Source organism: Balaenoptera borealis (assembly GCF_965194805.1).
Source record: "Balaenoptera borealis genome assembly, chromosome: 3".
NCBI classification, from domain to species: Eukaryota; Metazoa; Chordata; class Mammalia; order Artiodactyla; family Balaenopteridae; genus Balaenoptera; species Balaenoptera borealis.
This window is the reverse complement of record NC_138866.1, coordinates 149,310,364-149,327,325: the sequence shown is the minus strand read 5'-3', so window position 1 is coordinate 149,327,325 and position 16,962 is coordinate 149,310,364. Positions and strand designations below refer to the sequence as shown.

The 16,962-nt window shown below is 45.5% G+C and overlaps 1 protein-coding gene across 5 annotated transcripts in view; it reads left to right on the top strand.

The window, feature by feature from the left end:
• BNC1 (basonuclin zinc finger protein 1) overlaps nucleotides 1-16,319 on the top strand; it is a 40,304-nt gene extending 23,985 nt beyond the window's left edge. For all 5 annotated transcript variants that reach the window (XM_082388494.1, XM_082388491.1, XM_082388490.1 and 2 more), the window contains 4 exons: nucleotides 814-2,660; nucleotides 6,933-11,589; nucleotides 14,517-14,636; nucleotides 16,035-16,319. In XM_082388494.1, coding sequence (XP_082244620.1) covers nucleotides 814-2,660; nucleotides 6,933-7,617 — 2,532 coding nt within the window. In that variant the 3' untranslated portion in view covers nucleotides 7,618-11,589; nucleotides 14,517-14,636; nucleotides 16,035-16,319. The remainder of the gene's footprint in view (nucleotides 1-813; nucleotides 2,661-6,932; nucleotides 11,590-14,516; nucleotides 14,637-16,034) is intronic.
• The last annotated feature ends 643 nt before the right edge of the window (nucleotides 16,320-16,962 follow it).

The following is a 16,962-nucleotide window of genomic DNA, read 5'->3' as shown; positions in this document are numbered from 1 at the left end:
TCTTACATTATGACATAGATCAATATTTAATGATCCTAATAATCTTGCTTTCTAGTGTTAGGATTAAAAATATGGAATCAATTACCTTGAACCTCTAGTGCATGAAAAATTTATGATGTTACATTCCTCATCATCTTCAAAACTCTTACATGCACTGTGAAAAATCTCAGTAGGCCATCAAATACATGTTCTGTGATAAAATATTTATTGTAGTTTTGGGAAAAGTTAGGCCTTGCTAGAGTTTGAAAGATCTCCAACACTCTAGTGTAATTACAGCTCTGCTTTGTGAACATAGGCAATAGATCAATACAGGTTCATTTGTTTTTCAATGTTAGTTGCTTGGGAAAGATTATTAAACTTGCAGCAAATAAATACTTGAACTATATCTAGGCCTGATTGCCTCATCTATACTCTTTAGATAAAGAAGTTACTATTGTTCAAATGATACATATTTTAATTTTAGTGGAGGAAAATTATGCCTGATGCAAGACAACCAATTGGTTTGAAATAAGATGGAAAATAATCACCAAACTTCTCCTTAGGCTTAAGTGATATAATTTTATTTCTCTCTTCTGGACCACTGCTTACATTTGTGCAGTTTATTTTCTGCACAGAGTTTCTGTCCTAGGACAGTGGGGTGAGCGAGGGCTGAACTCACCAAGCCTTGTGCTCACAGGGGTGTCTTTTTCTAATATGTACAAAAGTGCCCTGTGGTGCTGGTGGAGGCCCTGACCACATACATGGTTCCTTTCTTAGAGAAAAGGGTAAGGAATAGTAAATTAATTGCCCGTTTTAATTTTGGTTTGGGTTTAGGATGCATCAGGAAAGGTGTTGGATCACTGGAGCATCATGACCAGTGAGGAAGAGGTGGCCACCTTGCAGCAGTTCCTTCGTTTTGGAGAGACCAAGTCTATCGTTGAGCTCATGGCAATTCAAGAGAAGGAAGAGCAGTCCATCATCATCCCGCCCTCCACGGCGAACGTAGATATCAGGGCTTTCATCGAGAGCTGCAGCCACCGGAGTGGCAGCCTCCCCCCTTCTGTAGACAAAGGAAACCCCGGCAGTATACACCCCTTTGAGAACCTCATAAACAACATGACCTTCATGCTGCCCTTCCAGTTCTTCAACCCTGTGCCTCCTGCACTGATAGGGTCAGTGCCGGAACCATATGTGCTGGAGCAGGGTCAGGACCAAAGTCAGGACCCCAAACAGGAAATCCACAGACCCTTCCCCAACAGCAGCTTCTTAACTTCCAGTTCCACCCCATTTCAGGTTGAAAAAGAGCAGTGTCTAAACTGTCCAGGTCCTGTTACTAAAAAGGAAGACAGCGCCCATTTAAGTGACTCCAGCTCATACAACATCATCACAAAGCTCGAAAGGACACAGTTGTCCCCAGAGGGCAAAGTGAAGTCCGAGAGGAACAGCCTCGGCACAAAGAAGGGCCGGGTGTTCTGCACAGCGTGTGAGAAGACCTTCTACGACAAAGGCACCCTCAAGATCCACTACAACGCTGTCCACCTGAAGATCAAGCATAAGTGCACCATCGAAGGCTGTAACATGGTGTTCAGCTCCCTGAGGAGCCGGAACCGCCACAGCGCCAACCCCAACCCCCGGCTGCACATGCCAATGAACAGAAACAACAGGGACAAAGACCTGAGGAACAGCCTGAACCTGGCTGCCTCTGAGAGCTATAAGCGCCCGGGTTTCAGGGTGACTTCTCCAGACTGTCGGCCTCTCCCTGGCTACACTGGTTCAGGGGAGGATTCCAGGAGCCAGCCAACCTTCCCAAGCATCGGCCAAAACGGAGTGCTTTTTCCCAACCTGAAGACAGTCCAGCCGGTCCTTCCTTTCTACCGCAGTCCGGCCACCCCGGCTGAGCTAGCAAACACACCTGGGATGCTACCTTCCCTCCCTCTGCTGTCCTCTTCAATCCCGGAACAACTGGTTTCCAACGAAATGCCATTTGATGCCCTGCCCAAGAAGAAATCGCGGAAGTCCAGTATGCCCATCAAAATAGAGAAGGAGGCTGTGGAGATAGCGGATGAGAAGAGGCACACTCTCAGCTCAGATGAAGACATGCCCCTGCAGGTGGTCAGTGAAGATGAGCTGGAGGGCTGCAGCCCCCGGTCAGACAGAGCCCCATTGGGAAGCTTAGGGAAGTCTGGTCCTGAAGGAGAGAGGCCCTGCCATCTCAAACCGGCAATCGAGTCCAGCGGAGCCATCCGCCAAACCCCCGAGCAGGCCACATACAACTCAGAGAGGGAGACTGAGCAGAAGTCAGTGCTGACCATGGTGCCACGGGACGGGGAGGATGGTGGCCGTGAACCTCATCTCACCCCCGGGCTGGAGCCCTGTGTCCCTTTTCCTGACTTCGTCAAACTGCAGCAGCGCCTGCTGGCTGGGGGCCTCCTCAGTGCTTTGTCCAGCCGGGGGATGGCTTTTCCTTGTTTTGAAGATTCCAAAGAGCTGGAGCACTCAGGTCAGCACGCATTAGCGAGGCCGAAGGAGGAAAATCGCTTCCAGTGTGACATCTGCAAGAAGACCTTTAAAAACGCTTGCGGTGTGAAAATGCATCACAAGAACATGCATGCCAAAGAAACGCACACGTGCACAATGGAGGGCTGTAAGGCCACATTCCCTTCCCGCAGGAGCAGAGACAGGTAAGACGTCTGGTGGCAATCATTTCTTCCAAGGCAGTGGTTCTTAAACTTTAGCATGCATCTGAGTCACGTGGAGGGTTGTTAAAACAGACTTCTGAGCCCTCCCCCTAGAACTTCTGCTTCAGTTGGTCTGGGACGAGATGTGAGAGTTTGCATTGCTAAGTTCCCAGGGGACACTGATGCTATTCCAGGGACCACAGATTGAGAAACAGTGTTCTATAGATCCAGATTTCCTGGATTTTCAATTCCAGAATTTAAACTCATTTAGCCACAAAACCTGACCTGAAATGATGTGAGGCTATTTTAATCTTTTTAAATCTCCCTTTGTGTGGATTTTTTTAATACATATTCCATACAGAAATGTTAATGGATTTATTATGGGGACATTGCCATGATATGACAGTATATGCATCATTCTGCCTTTTTAAAGCCTGAGAAATTCTGGATTCAGAAACATCTGGCCCCAAGGGTTTGGGATAAGGCATCATGAACTAGTTCACACATTAGAGGGGGAGGAAGCGGGGGAGCTTTGAAAGTTAGGATTGTAGCTCCCCAAAACTTGTCTGATTTTCATTTCACACTATGAAGTCCACAGAATGAAACGTTTTCTCCAATTTCTATTTAACCACTATTTTTGAAAGGAAGAATAACTGCCTGATTGAAGATTTTTGAAATACTAAGATATCAAAGAGTAAAGGCAATTAACAGGTTATTTCAGTGTCTGTGATGTGTGGTTCAAAGATGAGAAGACTTTCAGTGCCGGGTTTTCATGACCTCACCACACAGAGTCAGACTGTTTGTACAGAGTGCCCGGGTATAGAGTATCTCTCATCACTCTGGGGACACAGCACTGACGTTACTATCTTACTTGTGCTTTTCTTAATGAACTTGAGTCGCATAACCACTCTTCAGGTCGCCTTCCTCCCCAGCCTATAAAGGGAAGAGGAAGCTTACCAAAAGATGACCCCAGGAGGCTTTAAGGAGAGAACCAGCTCTCTGATGAAATGCAGCATTATGGATGCTAAATGGTTCACAGAATGTTAAAATGTTACATTCGCTCGAACAAGCTTGACTTCTAACAGCTCAGCACCACCATTGCCTCAGTCCAAGTTGTAGCACCTAATTTATTAAGAGGGTGAAAATGTATAGACTCCCACACACATTCCTGGACAGGGCTCCTAAGAACACACACATTGTCTTGAGCAGAGAGGATAGGGCAGGGGTGATATTAGTTAAAATTCCTGTTTCTGTTGCTGGATGTTGCACCAAACCACCAAGATACCCGAATTAGTGAGCCAGTGCCCCTCCTCTACCCTCCAAGAGGGGTGTTCATTCATGAATAAGCTGTCATTATAAAGAAGAGATAGTCGTATCGGTCAGGTTATCCTTGATATTTATGATACTGTTCTGACCTACATTGTCTACTAAATTAGAAGGCATATTGAATTTAAGATACTATTTATATTTATTTTTCATATATTTAATATTTTCTTATTTTGGGACCTATTTGTGATGCTCCTGCCCCACCACAGGAAAACATCTTTCGTTCTAAATGTAAACCACTAATTCTAGTAGTCTAGAACTTGGACTGCATATTCCCTAGAATCTGTGATTTAAATGATACCATTTTAAACAGGACTTTGTGAGCAGTCCCGGGCCCACCACCATTTTTCTGAGTCAGGGATAAGAATTGCATGGCTGTAAGGATAACTGACTTCCTCCCTTCAAGCCACTGCTACTGCCAACAGCAGTTCCTAGGACCCATCACCAAGGGACGAGGACAGCACTGTGGATACTTATTTAGCCAACAAATAGTCAATAACCTTCTGTGTTAGGTGCTCTAGACACAGTCCCTGCCCAAGAAGGCCAGTGGGGAAGACAGAGCAGTAAGCAGGTGATTACAGCTGAAGGTGGTGGTTGCTAGAAGCGGGGGTATTATATTACGGGCACGTGGGAGGGCGCCTAACCAAACTCTGAGAAGTTAGGGATGGTTTCCCAGAGGAGTTCTGTCTAATCCAGCAGCTCGCAGAAGTTTTGGTCTCACAGCCCCTTTACAAATTCTTAAAACCTCAAGACCCTCAAGAACTTTTGTCTATTTGGGTTTCTATCTATCAATATTTACTGTATTAGAAATTAAAATTGAAAAAATATGTATCACATCACTTAATAAACCTATTATATGATACCATTACATTTTTATGAAAAAATAACTACATTTTCTGGATCAAAAACTTAGTGAGAAGTGGCTTTGTTGTACATTTTGCAAATATCTTTAATGTCTGGTCCGGTAGAAGGCGACTGGGTTCTCATACCAGCTTCTGCATTCAATCTGTTGCAATATCACATGTCACGTAGCCTCTGGAAAACTCCACTCTACACTAGTGAGAGAATGAGCCTGAAAAGGGAAAATAATGTCTTAGTATCATCATGAAAGGAGTCTGACTTGAGGGACATCCTGAAAGGATCTCAGGGACCACTAGGGGTACCCAGGCCGCAATTTGAAAACCACTGGTCTCAGCTAATCTAAATAGTTAAAAACGGGAGGGAAGAGTTGGAGGGGGAGGTGTAGAGGTTGGAGGGGGAGGTGTAGAGGTTGGAGGGAAGAAATGCAGACCTGGGCAGTAGGCACAGCATTAGTCCTGGAAGCAGAAAGCCTGGCACGTGGTCCACAGGGTTTTTGCAGCTGTGGTACTCACTGGTCTCAGGGTACATGGCACCTTGGGAAGTGCATCTAAGGATGCATCTGAGGATGGTTAAGGAGGAGAGAGGGCTGCCCACATGTTAGCTCTTGGTGTTCATGGGATCCTCAGGAGTTGAGCAAAGGGCCCAGAGGTTTGCTTTGTTGCATCAGGGACCTTTCTGTGCAAGGTGTTCCAGTAAATGTGTTTGTCAGACTTTTTTTTGACAACTTGTGTATACTGGAACCTGTATGTCAATCTAATATCTGGTTTTCTGCTGAGACATACCTGCCCCTTCAACGCAGGGTGCTGACATAATCACAGGGCAGAGTTGCAGTTGAGAAGAGCTGCTTGCAAAGTGGGTGATCTGGGAGTATAATTCTGATTATGTCCCAAGAAAAGAATGTATAAGAGGATTAAAAAGAAGTTCAGAAATAAATTTGATACATTTTATGAGTAACACCCCTCCCATATGTCTTTGGAGATTTAGAAGAGAGAATTTGATTCCTTGTTATTTAGGTGAGGGTGTTTTTCCCAATTTGACCCTGGCATGCATTCTGATCTGTGTTGGGGGAGGTATTTTCCCTGTTTGGAATAATTCTCCAATCACCTTTAAGATTGTACCCTCTGGTAAGGGGTGTTTTTGCTCATCAATAGTTAGGGGATCTCCGAGCAAGGCCGACATTGATTGACAAGTTACATCAAATGATACCTTATGAGTAAAAGGCATGTGTCATAATGGATACTCATTATCTGTCCTTTAGGAGTAATCATTGGGTAGATGATTGGCAGTGTGCTCACAGTGCTGCCTTTGCAAGTTTTCTGTCTGCTATATAGTGAAATGTTGCAAATACGAACTAAATTTAGCACACGCACATGTGCACACACCCCCCACACACTCATGCACACGCATACAATTTCTAGCCAATCAGATTTTCACACCTGTAGAACTTGCGTGGGGGTGTGTATGCAAATGCTCTAGACCACCATGCAAGCCACATAGGAAATTTTAAATTTTCTGGTAGCCACATTAAAAAAGTAAAAAGAAACAAGTGAAGTAAGTGTTAGTAACATATTTTATTTCACTCAGCCCATCCAAAATATTATCATTTCAATATATGACACTAGCCACCTTTCAGGTGCTCATACACTTATGAGTAGCTGTCATACTGGACAGTGCAGCTCTAGAAGATAATATTTCCTGGTTTCATTGAAATAAAGTCCTCTGCTTAGTTCCTTATTGTTTGTGACCAGTTTTCTTCTGGGATGTCCTGGTTCCAGTGTCCCAGTTGAACTGGCCTAACTGAAGTAGTCTAGCCATTCTCTAAAGATGAGGTACAAGAACTTACGTGTCAATCAGATTGTGGAAATTGAAGAGAACTACATATTCTGTTGACCTATCTAGTCAAATGCTAACTTGTGACAAGTGGTGAACGGCAGTGGGCAGTGTCCACCACACACGCACTGTATCACTTCTCTCATGCCACAAGCTTTCCTGGTATCTGCCTAGTGTCTCTACTCAGAATGAAGGCTGTCTTTAACACAGCAGAAACAACAGCCCAACCCATTGCTAACCATCTTTTCACTCTCGTAGACACAGTTCAAACTTAAACCTCCACCAAAAAGTGTTGACTCAAGAAGTGTTGGAGAGCAATGAAGACCATTTCCGTGCAGCTTACTTGTTGAAAGATATGGCTAAGGAGGCCTATCAGGATGTGGCTTTCACACAGCAAGCCTCCCCGACATCTGTCATCTTCAAGGGAACGAGTCGGATGGGCAGCCTGGTTTACCCAGTAGCCCAAGTCCACAGCGCCGGCCTGGAGAGCTACACCTCCGGTCCGCCAAGCGAGGGCACCATCCTGGATTTGAGTACTACCTCGAGCATGAAATCGGAGAGTAGCAGCCATTCCTCCTGGGACTCAGACGGGGCAAGTGAGGAAGGCACCGTGCTCATGGAGGACAGCGATGGCAACTGTGAAGGGGCGAGCCTGGTCCCCGGGGAGGATGACTATCCCATCTGCGTCCTGATGGAGAAGGCCGACCAGAGCCTTGCCAGCCTGCCGTCTGGGCTGCCCATAACATGTCACCTCTGCCAAAAGACGTACAGTAATAAAGGGACCTTCAGGGCTCACTACAAAACTGTGCACCTCCGCCAGCTCCACAAGTGCAAAGTCCCGGGCTGCAACACCATGTTCTCGTCTGTTCGAAGTCGAAACAGACACAGCCAGAATCCCAACCTGCACAAAAGCCTAGCCTCCTCTCCAAGTCACCTCCAGTAACAAGGTAGTGGACCACGTTTGCTCAGATAAGCATTTGTCGTAATTCAGGAATAAGGTAGTCCAAAGAAAAGTTTCTAACTCTGTTTAGTTACCATTTGGGGCAAGTGAGGCAAAGAATATTTGAGTTGACTTCATAGTCTTCTACAGCAGGATGAGCAGAAGACAAGCCTTGTGAGAAGTTGTCACTGGGGTGGCATTTCCTATTATTTTTCTTAGCCCAGGAGGTTTACCACTGACATAACAAAAACTTGCAGAGATGTGGTTTTCCCCAGATTTGTTTACACATTCCCTGGGAGAGCTCCAGGTCTGCAGGTTGACAGCAGGGGCCCAGGACCTGGGGGCAGCTTGAAGTGAGGCTTGTAGTATTAAGAGTCAGTCGAGTGTCCTGGGACACAGACTGTCACCACAGGTGACACTCCCATCTTTGGGAGCCACTCCCAAAGATCACATTTTTGAGTTCCTGCTTTAATGAGTCTGAAATCCAAACTGGAGTTTGGGAAAATGACTCTTTGAGACTATCCCTCCGTGTAGATTGGAGAATTGCTTTTTCTTCCCCCTGAAGGTCTCATGTGTTACTCCAGGGAGTTCTCACAGGACGCGGGCTGGCCTCTAATACGTAGGAACACGGATGTTACCCAGGATGTTAGTTCTCGCTCTGTAACACGCGTTAAGAAGCTAGGGGGAAATACTTCATGCACTTAAAAATAGCGGTCTTCAATTTAATTTAAAATAAGTTTGCTAATATTTAATTTGTGTTTATGTTATGTGAGTGTTTGTGGTGAGTGCAGACATGTCACAGTGTGACCACTGGGTCTCTGCTCAAAAGCAGAACAAGTGACAACCTAAACTGCAAAACCACTGCCCATTTTTGTTTGGTGACCTTCGGCGTCTGTTCATTTAGATCCCCTGTGGAACAAACGCAGGCGTGACTCTGGCAGGACCATTTGTATATATTCAGCCAAAGTGTTTAGAGAATGTGGTCCTGATGGTTGTGCATTTTCATTATCACTGGATCCCTCAGTCTTCACCCTTTTATAAATGTGTAAGGTTAGGATGAACATTTGAATTTACATGGTAGAAAGAAAAGTAGGACATTATTGCCATACTGTATGTCTTAATATTTAACTTATTCTGAAATATATTCTGTACCATTATACACATTTGCTGTTGTAGAAAAGAAGCGTAATAGGTCCTGTGAAAGGAGACCCTCTCCTGAAATTTGGCATTTACAATACCCTAAAAGTCCATGGTTGGGAAAAAGAAATTGATTTTGTATTAAAACTTCAAGTTAATCACCTTTTTAAACTCATGGTTGGTTTGAGTAATGAAAAGCATCCTTAAGGAGAATTGGGGCTTTATAAGAGATACTATTCCTCTGACCCAAAGGTGAAAAAAGCCAATAACGTGTTACTGATTATTTCAACATTTTTTTAAAAAATAAATGTGACAACTTAAAATTTGTCTCTGCTTAAAATGAGATGTATGTTTCAACTGTTTTGTTACCCAGCTGTTTAATATTCCATTGTCCCCAAAGTGGAAAAATTTGTATACAAATGAGTTTTCTATGATTTAATAAAAATATATGACACACTTTTTGTTTAAAAAGGCAAACATTTGTCAAAGCAGTTTTGTCATACATACTGTGTGTTGTGTGAGTGCATGTGATCATCATACACACACACACACACACACACACACACACACACTTATGAATTTTACAGCTCTAACCACCCAGGGAGGTCTGGTCTGGTGGACAGGAATCAGTAACTACTGCCCCATCCTAACAGGAACTGCAGCGGTTCATGAGTTGCAAAGAAATTAAGTGGTTACTTCACTGGGAGGAGGGGCTAGGTATCACTTATCAAGGAAAATACAGGGATTTTTAAAAAATCTATGCTATCAAAGATAAGTCTTATGGCCAATGCTCAAAATGGAATGCAATGAAAGATTTAAGCCTCTTCTTTCTTTCTTAAATACGCAGGGTTTTTTTAATTTATTTTATTTATTTATTTTTTTTATAGTTTTGGGGGGTTTTGGGGGGTTTTTTTGTTTTTTTTAATTTTTATTTGTGTATTTATTTATGGCTGTGTTGGGTCTTCGTTTCTGTGCGAGGGCTTCCTCTAGTTGCGGCAAGTGGGGGCCACTCTTCATAGCGGTGCGCGGGCCTCTCACTATCGCGGCCTCTCTTGTTGCGGAGCACGGGCTCCAGATGCGCTGGCTCAGTAATTGTGGCTCACGGGCCTAGTTGCTCCGCGGCATGTGGGATCTTCCCAGACCAGGGCTCGAACCCATGTCCCCTGCATTGGCAGGCAGATTCTCAACCACTGCGCCACCAGGGAAGCCCCTTAATTTATTTTTTAAAATTTTTATTGGAGTATATTTGGTCTACAATGCTGTATTAGTTTCTGCTGTACAGCAAAGTGAGTCAGCTATACGTATACATATATCCCCTCTTTTTTGGATTTCCTTCCCATTTAGGTCACCACAGAGCATTGAGTAGAGTTGCTTGTGCTAGACAGTAGGTACTCATTAGTTATCTATTTTATACATGAAAGTAAGTTTTTATTACTTATCTTTTAACAACTTTGCCTCTTTCTTCTACTCTTCCAACATATAGATAAAAGCACGATCCCACCTACCCATCCAGCCCCCCTCTCAGGTGATGCCAGTGTCCCTGCTTCTTATTTCAGTGGGAGAATAGGAGTCATCAGAGGGGAACTTTCTTAGCTACCAGCATCTGCACTGCTCCCGCCCTACTCCGGGCTGTGTCATCTCTTGCCTGGATGACTGCTGTAACCTCCTCACTGGTCTGCTGCATCCATTCTCATCTCCTACAGTAGCCAGAATGTCCTTCTAAGTTATAGCTCCGGTCCTGTAGTGCCCCAGCTCGAAACCATCCAAGGTTTCCCTTTAGCAGTTAGTGTAAAATCCAGAGACCCTCCCAAGGCCTACAAGGCCCTAAAACATTTTCCTGCCCCTGCCGCTTCTCCATTCTCTTTTCATTACAGTCTTTGTCAGCCGTCTCTCCCTCCCTCTCACCATAGCAGCTGTTCCAAACCTCCAGTTTGCAAGGTCCCACTCCATGGACCAGTCATATTCACAGAGCTGACCTCACTTCCTGCTCTCCGCGAATTAGGTGGGAACCCCTTCAGCTTCTCCCCCGGTGCCCACCAACCCCCATCCATTTGTCTGTATTCATACCCGTCCTCATGCGGTCACATCTGCCTGGACCTCCTGAGAATCTATCTTGTGCCTGGCAGATAGCAGTGAGCTGCAAGCCTCTGTGAGAAGGGGACCAGGATCCCCCCTGCACTCCCACCACCCATTTTGCCATCACACGCAGACCCGTCACAGCCTCCTTGGGCTCATCACCTCCCACTGAGGGATCCGAGTCTCCCTAACTCAACCTTTCTGATTTTATCCATGTGTGCCTGGGTGGCTATGTTAGTCTGGGTCCTCTAAGAAGCAGATGCCAGTAGGACTAAATGTACAAGGATGGTATTAAGAGACACTCTTGAGAGAAAATAGGGAGCTGGGGAAAGCTGGAGGAGCCGGCAGATGCAATGCAGGGCCGACCCCAAGTGAAGAAAGGAAGGAGGGAAGATTGGGTGAAAGTATCTTGAGACTGCCATGTACCTGAGGAAGGCTCAGCACGGCCTTTGGGGAGTCCCTGTGTCCAGATGAACCATCCGAGCAGTCCCCCATCTCCCGGGAATGGGTTCCCTGGGAATCGTTTCCCTGCCATGCTCCGTCTTGACTGCGAGCAACCCATGGGAAGTGTGGCCTCTGTGCAAACGTGGCAGCGGATGTAGAGCAAGATAGCTGGAGCAGTTGGCCAAATCTTACCTTTCTAAAGCCCCTGGGTCCTGTTCAAGGTACATTCAAACCTATGTTTTTCTCTAGACTCAAAAGAAGTGTTCATTTTCTTTTTGAAGACTGATGCTCTCACCTCATCCCTCCAGCTGCCTCAAGGTTGTCGTTCCATCACTTCTCTCCTCTCCCATTCATTATCAAATTCGTCTTTCTAATGGTTCCGTCTCTCTAGCCTGTAACATTTGCAAATCTCTCTCATCTTAAGGATTAAAAGAAAGAAAAAATAGCTCTCTGTCCCCCCCCCCTCCCCCGATCTCTTCTGGTGACTCTTCTTTCCTCCTCCTTGTGCATCCAGTTTCCTTAGAATAGTAGATTTTGCCTCTGTCCTATGGCTGCACTCTTCTTGCTCCCGGATGGCCATATCCAAAGGACACATTTGGTTCATTGGTGCACCCTGGTCCCTCCCTGGCCTTTTTCTCTCCTCATGCTCATGCTTTTGGTTGTCTTATTCATCCCTGTGACTTGCAGCCCCAGCAGGATCCCTCCAGAGCTGCCCTCTTCACTGTTGGTTATCATGGAATAACCCACAGCATCTCCAGTTCAGCTTGTCCTCAACTCAGTTTGTCGTTTCCCCACCAATCAAACATTTTTCTCCTTCCGTTTCCTCGGCTTGAGGGAGTGGCGCCATCACCTGGCCAACCCAAACTAAAACCCTGGGGCGGTACTGAGTATGGTTAAGAGCATAGCTCTTTAGGTCTGACTGTCCTTGGCTGTTCCACATACTAACCTGGTGACCTTGGCCAAGTAACAGCTTCCCTGGGTCTCAGTTTCCTCATCTGTATAATGAGTATAAAAATATACTCATGAGCTTCAATAGCTCATTATGAGACCCAAATGACATGGTGTATATGAAACCCTTAGCACAGTGCCTGGCACGTACACCCTCAACAAACATTAGCCGTAAGCATCGTCTTCGTCACCATCATCATCCCTATCCTAGACTTCTCCTTTCATCTCACTCCCAACAACAGCACTCAGTCACCAAATCCAAACAACTCTACCTACGAAAACGCTCTCACATCCTTCCCCTCTTTCCTGCTCATCATCGATGTCAGTTCATCAAGGCAACCCTCCACTCCGTTCTCTGAGAGTATTTCAGCAGCCTCCTATTTTTATTTCTCTCTCAAATCCAACCTCCAGACAGCAGCCCAAGGTCTGATGGTGTCACCCCCTCCAGGGACTTCCGGTCCAGCCAGGCCTTAGCCAGGCTGACCCCCTGCAGTGGGCCCACAATCCTGGGGCTAGTCAGGCCCCAAAGGCCCTGCATATGCTGCTTGCTCTGCAGGAATCGCCTTTCCAGTCTCTGACCCACTAACCCTTGGTCCTCCTTTGAGACTCAGCTCGGGTGTCATCACTTCCTGAAAGCCCCTGGTGACCTCGCTGTCTCTCCCTCTCAGTGTTGAGTGAAGCGAGCCAGTTCTTGGCACCCATGTGCTGTCAGGTTTACCCACAGACTTGCCCTCCCCCACCCCAGCCCCTCCTTTGGCAGGTCTACTGTCAGCATTCACCCCTCACCAAGGGGCTTTACTTGTGACCTCTGGCTGTCAATCAACAGAGAACCCTCTACCGTGTGCCAAGCATGCTGAACGCACAGTGGTAAATGTAATAGACGTGGTCCCTGCTCTTGGGGAATTTAAAGCCCAGCAAGGAAGACTGATAATAAACCAAAAAATTTAAAAATGATACAAGCTGAATTTCCAGAAGAGAGGTCTCTCTATCTTCAACTTCTCTCACTAGCATCCCTTCCTGCGAGGCCCACCTAACTGAGGGAATGGGGTCATGACTTCCCCGTGACCTCCCCTCCTCAAGGTTGGGCACTCTGTCTCCACGCCCAGGTGTGTGGCTGCATAAATGTAACTTAACTGTCAATTGCCTGCACGTCCCTAAACCTTCAGCCTTGTGGGTCATCCTTCTGTTTATATTCACATTAAATAACGCCCACATTTTAAGAAAATTCATCTCAGCAATCACTTTCTCCATCAGCCTTTGAACACTAAAAGAACACGAGCCTCCCAGATTCTGAGAGCAAACTTTCAAGTCAATACAACTTCAACTGACAGATGAAAACTAGCTTCTTTGCCCTTTATCCTAGGGATCTGATAATATTCACTCCTCCAATCAAGCTTTCAAAAACCCTTTTCTCCCTCCTCTAGCAGAGGGTCAAAGACCATGGGGGCATAAATATGGCCGATCTTAAGGTTTATTCTGAATGAGCTAATCCACTCACATCCAGATTTTCCCTGATTTCTTAGACTCTATTAGGAAATTGTATAGGTCACTGTTTCTTTTTTTTTTTCTTTTTTTAATTGAGATAAAATTCACATAACGTAAAATTTACCATTTTAGCTATTTTAAAGTATACAATTCAGCAGCATTTAGTACATTTACAGTGTTGTGCAACCATGACCTCTATCTAGTTCCAAAACATTTTCATAACCCCAAAATACAACCCTGTACCCATTAACAATCACTCTCCATTCCCCCTTCACACCGGCCCCTGGAAGCCACTGATCTACTTTCTACCTCTATGGATTTGCTTATTCTGGGTATATCATATAAATGGAATCATAAAATATATAGTCTTTTGTATCTGGCTTCTTTCACTTAATGTAATGTTTTCAAAGTTCATCCATGTTGTAACATATCGTTCCTTCCTATGGCTAAATAATATTCCATTGTATGGCTATACCACAACAATTTTAATTTGTTTTTCCACTTAGTGGACATTTGGATTGTTTCCACTTTTTGGCTATTTTGAATAATGCTGCTCTGAACATTCATATACAAATTTTTGTGTAGACATACGTTTTCAATTCACTTGGGTATGTACCTAGGAGTGGAATTGTTGGGTCATATGGTAACTATATGTTTAACTTTCTGAGGAACTGCGGGACTGTTTTCTAAGGTCACTGATTCTTAAATGTAGTTGCACGTTGGAGTCACCTGGGCATCTTTTAAAATTACCACTTCCTAGGTCCCATCCTCCGAGGTTCTGATGTAATCAACCTGCTTTGTGGCCTTTGCAGGGGGAGTTTCAAAGCTCCCCAGATGCTTCTCCTCAGCCTGGTTGAGAACTTCCAGTATACAGACAAAGAGGACTCAGAGATGATGTCATTAATCGATAACTCCTGAATCTGCCATCAGAAGTCAGTGTTTTCCCCTGCTTGATCGTGAGAATTTTCTGAGGCGCTTCCTAAAAATACAGATTCATAGGCCCCTTCTCTGGAGATGGCTTAGAGAGTGGGCCTCAGGGGGATCCTGGGAATCTGAAGTTTCGACGCACATTTCAGGTCTACCTTATGATCTGGCAGGTTTTGGAAGCAATATCCTAGATCCTTGCTTCTCAAAGTGTAGGCCTCAGCCAGCCACATCAGCATCACCTGGAGCTTGTAAGAAATGCAAATTCTCATACAACTAAATCAGAATCTGCATTTTAGCAATTCCACGGTGATTATAAGCACATTCGTATCTTTCTTTTTTTTAAAGATTTTTTGATGTGGACCATTTTTAAAGTCTTTATTGAATTTGTTACAATATTGCTTCTCTTTTATGCTTTGGTTTTTTTGGCCACGAGGCATGTGGGATCTTAGCTCCCTGACCAAGGATCGAACCCTCACCCCCTGCATTAGAAGGTGAAGTCTCAACCACTGGACTGCCAGGGAAGTCCCAAGCACATTCATATCTTAAAAGCACCCTTAGACTCCTAAATCTCAAGCTGTATCGTCCCTGGGCAAGTGGTTCTCAAAGTGGACATGCATTACATCATCTTAAAGGCTCATTGAAGCACAGGTGGCTCTCGGAGCTTCTCATTTAGTAGGTCGAGGCATGGCCGGAGAATCTACACTTGTAACAGGTGACGCTGATGCACCTGGACTGGGGACCACACTTTGAGAATCCCTGGTCTAAAGTCCAGACCAGGGTTTCTCAATCTCGGCACTGTTGACATTTGGGGCCAGATAATTCTTTATTATCTGTAGGGGGCTGCCCTGCGCATTGTAGGATGTTCAGCTGCTTCTCTGGCTTCTACCCACGAGATGCCAGTAGCACCCCCAAAATTGTGACAGCTAAAAATATCTCCAAGCATTGCCAAATATCCCCTAGTGGGGGTGGGTAACAAAATAGCCCCCAGTTGAGAACCACTGGTCAACACCGTTCCTAAAAGGGAGGGTCTGTCACTCATCCCATTCCTGGAAGAGGAGAGTTGGCCCCTGGCTCAGGCAACCGCTCTCAGCCTCTTCTCCCACCCCCTCAGATCCTGGGGGGCATCTACAAAGGAGCCTGAGACGCCCTGGGGCAACATCTTTCACCCAGGATTTACTCACGGGGAAATGAGACCTTGGTCCCAGCTCCCTGGCAATTGTGGGGTACAAGAAAAACGTCTGAATCTCTGAACACCAGCTTTATAGTCCTGACAGGTAGCCCAGCCCCTGTCACCCTCCCTCCTCACCCATAACTCCTTCTGTGCAAGGTCTACTTTTGGCTACTCATTAAAACCATATTTTCCAATAAACTTTTTTTTTTCACTTTTTGGCCATGCCTTGCAGCACGCTGGATCTCAGTTCCCCGACCAGGGATCGAACCCGTGCCCCCTGCATTGGAAGCGCAGAGTCTTAACCACTGGACCACCAGGGAAGTCCCCCAAGAAACTTTAGAAGTGACTTCAGACACATTGTATAAAGAACTGAATGCCAATTGGTCACCTGATGCTTTTAAAGCTACATCCTAGAAATCTGTGATTGATTCTTAATTCATCTGTATTGCTATATTTTCTTTATGTTCTTTGCAGAGGGCTGGGAATACTAAGAAAAAACAAATGATTTTTTAAAGGAGCTGCTTGGCTTTCCAATCTTCTTTGATGCTTGGCCACCTTTCAGATTGTTGGTGAATATTGCCCTCTGCTGGAATGTCTTGGTTATTGCAATTGGCATTGTGTGCTGCTGGAATCCTGCCTGTCCAGAAATAATGTGTTTGGAAATTCCCCTCATGTCCTCCAATGCCAAGGCCAGGTGAAAAGAAGACATGTTTCCTGAATGTTCTTAAACCTGCTTCGTGGAGTTGAGTGTCTCCACCTAGGGCAGTGGTTCAGGGTAAGTTCACACAGGCTCCTTCTGTCACTCCCCAGTTTGGCACTTGCCTTCCTAGAACAGAAGGTGAAACCAGAGCCCTTCCAGCTCTCCAACCTGCCTGCATGTGGAGGAGTGATGTGGTGGGAAGGACACGTTTAGGGCCCCCAGGCTCCTGGCTTCACCTTCCACCTCTGCACACCCCTAGCTGTGGGGCCTTAAACATCTCTAACGCTTGGAGACCTCATTTCTCCATCTACCAAATGGTGGTTTCAGATTTTATTTCAAAGTGTTCTAGGAACCTCACAGGGACCTCACAGGCCAAAGGGGGTATGAGGAGTAGCCAGGAGGGCAATGACCAGCACCAGAGGAGTTCATTCCCCTTCTATCTGGTCTCATATGTTAGGTT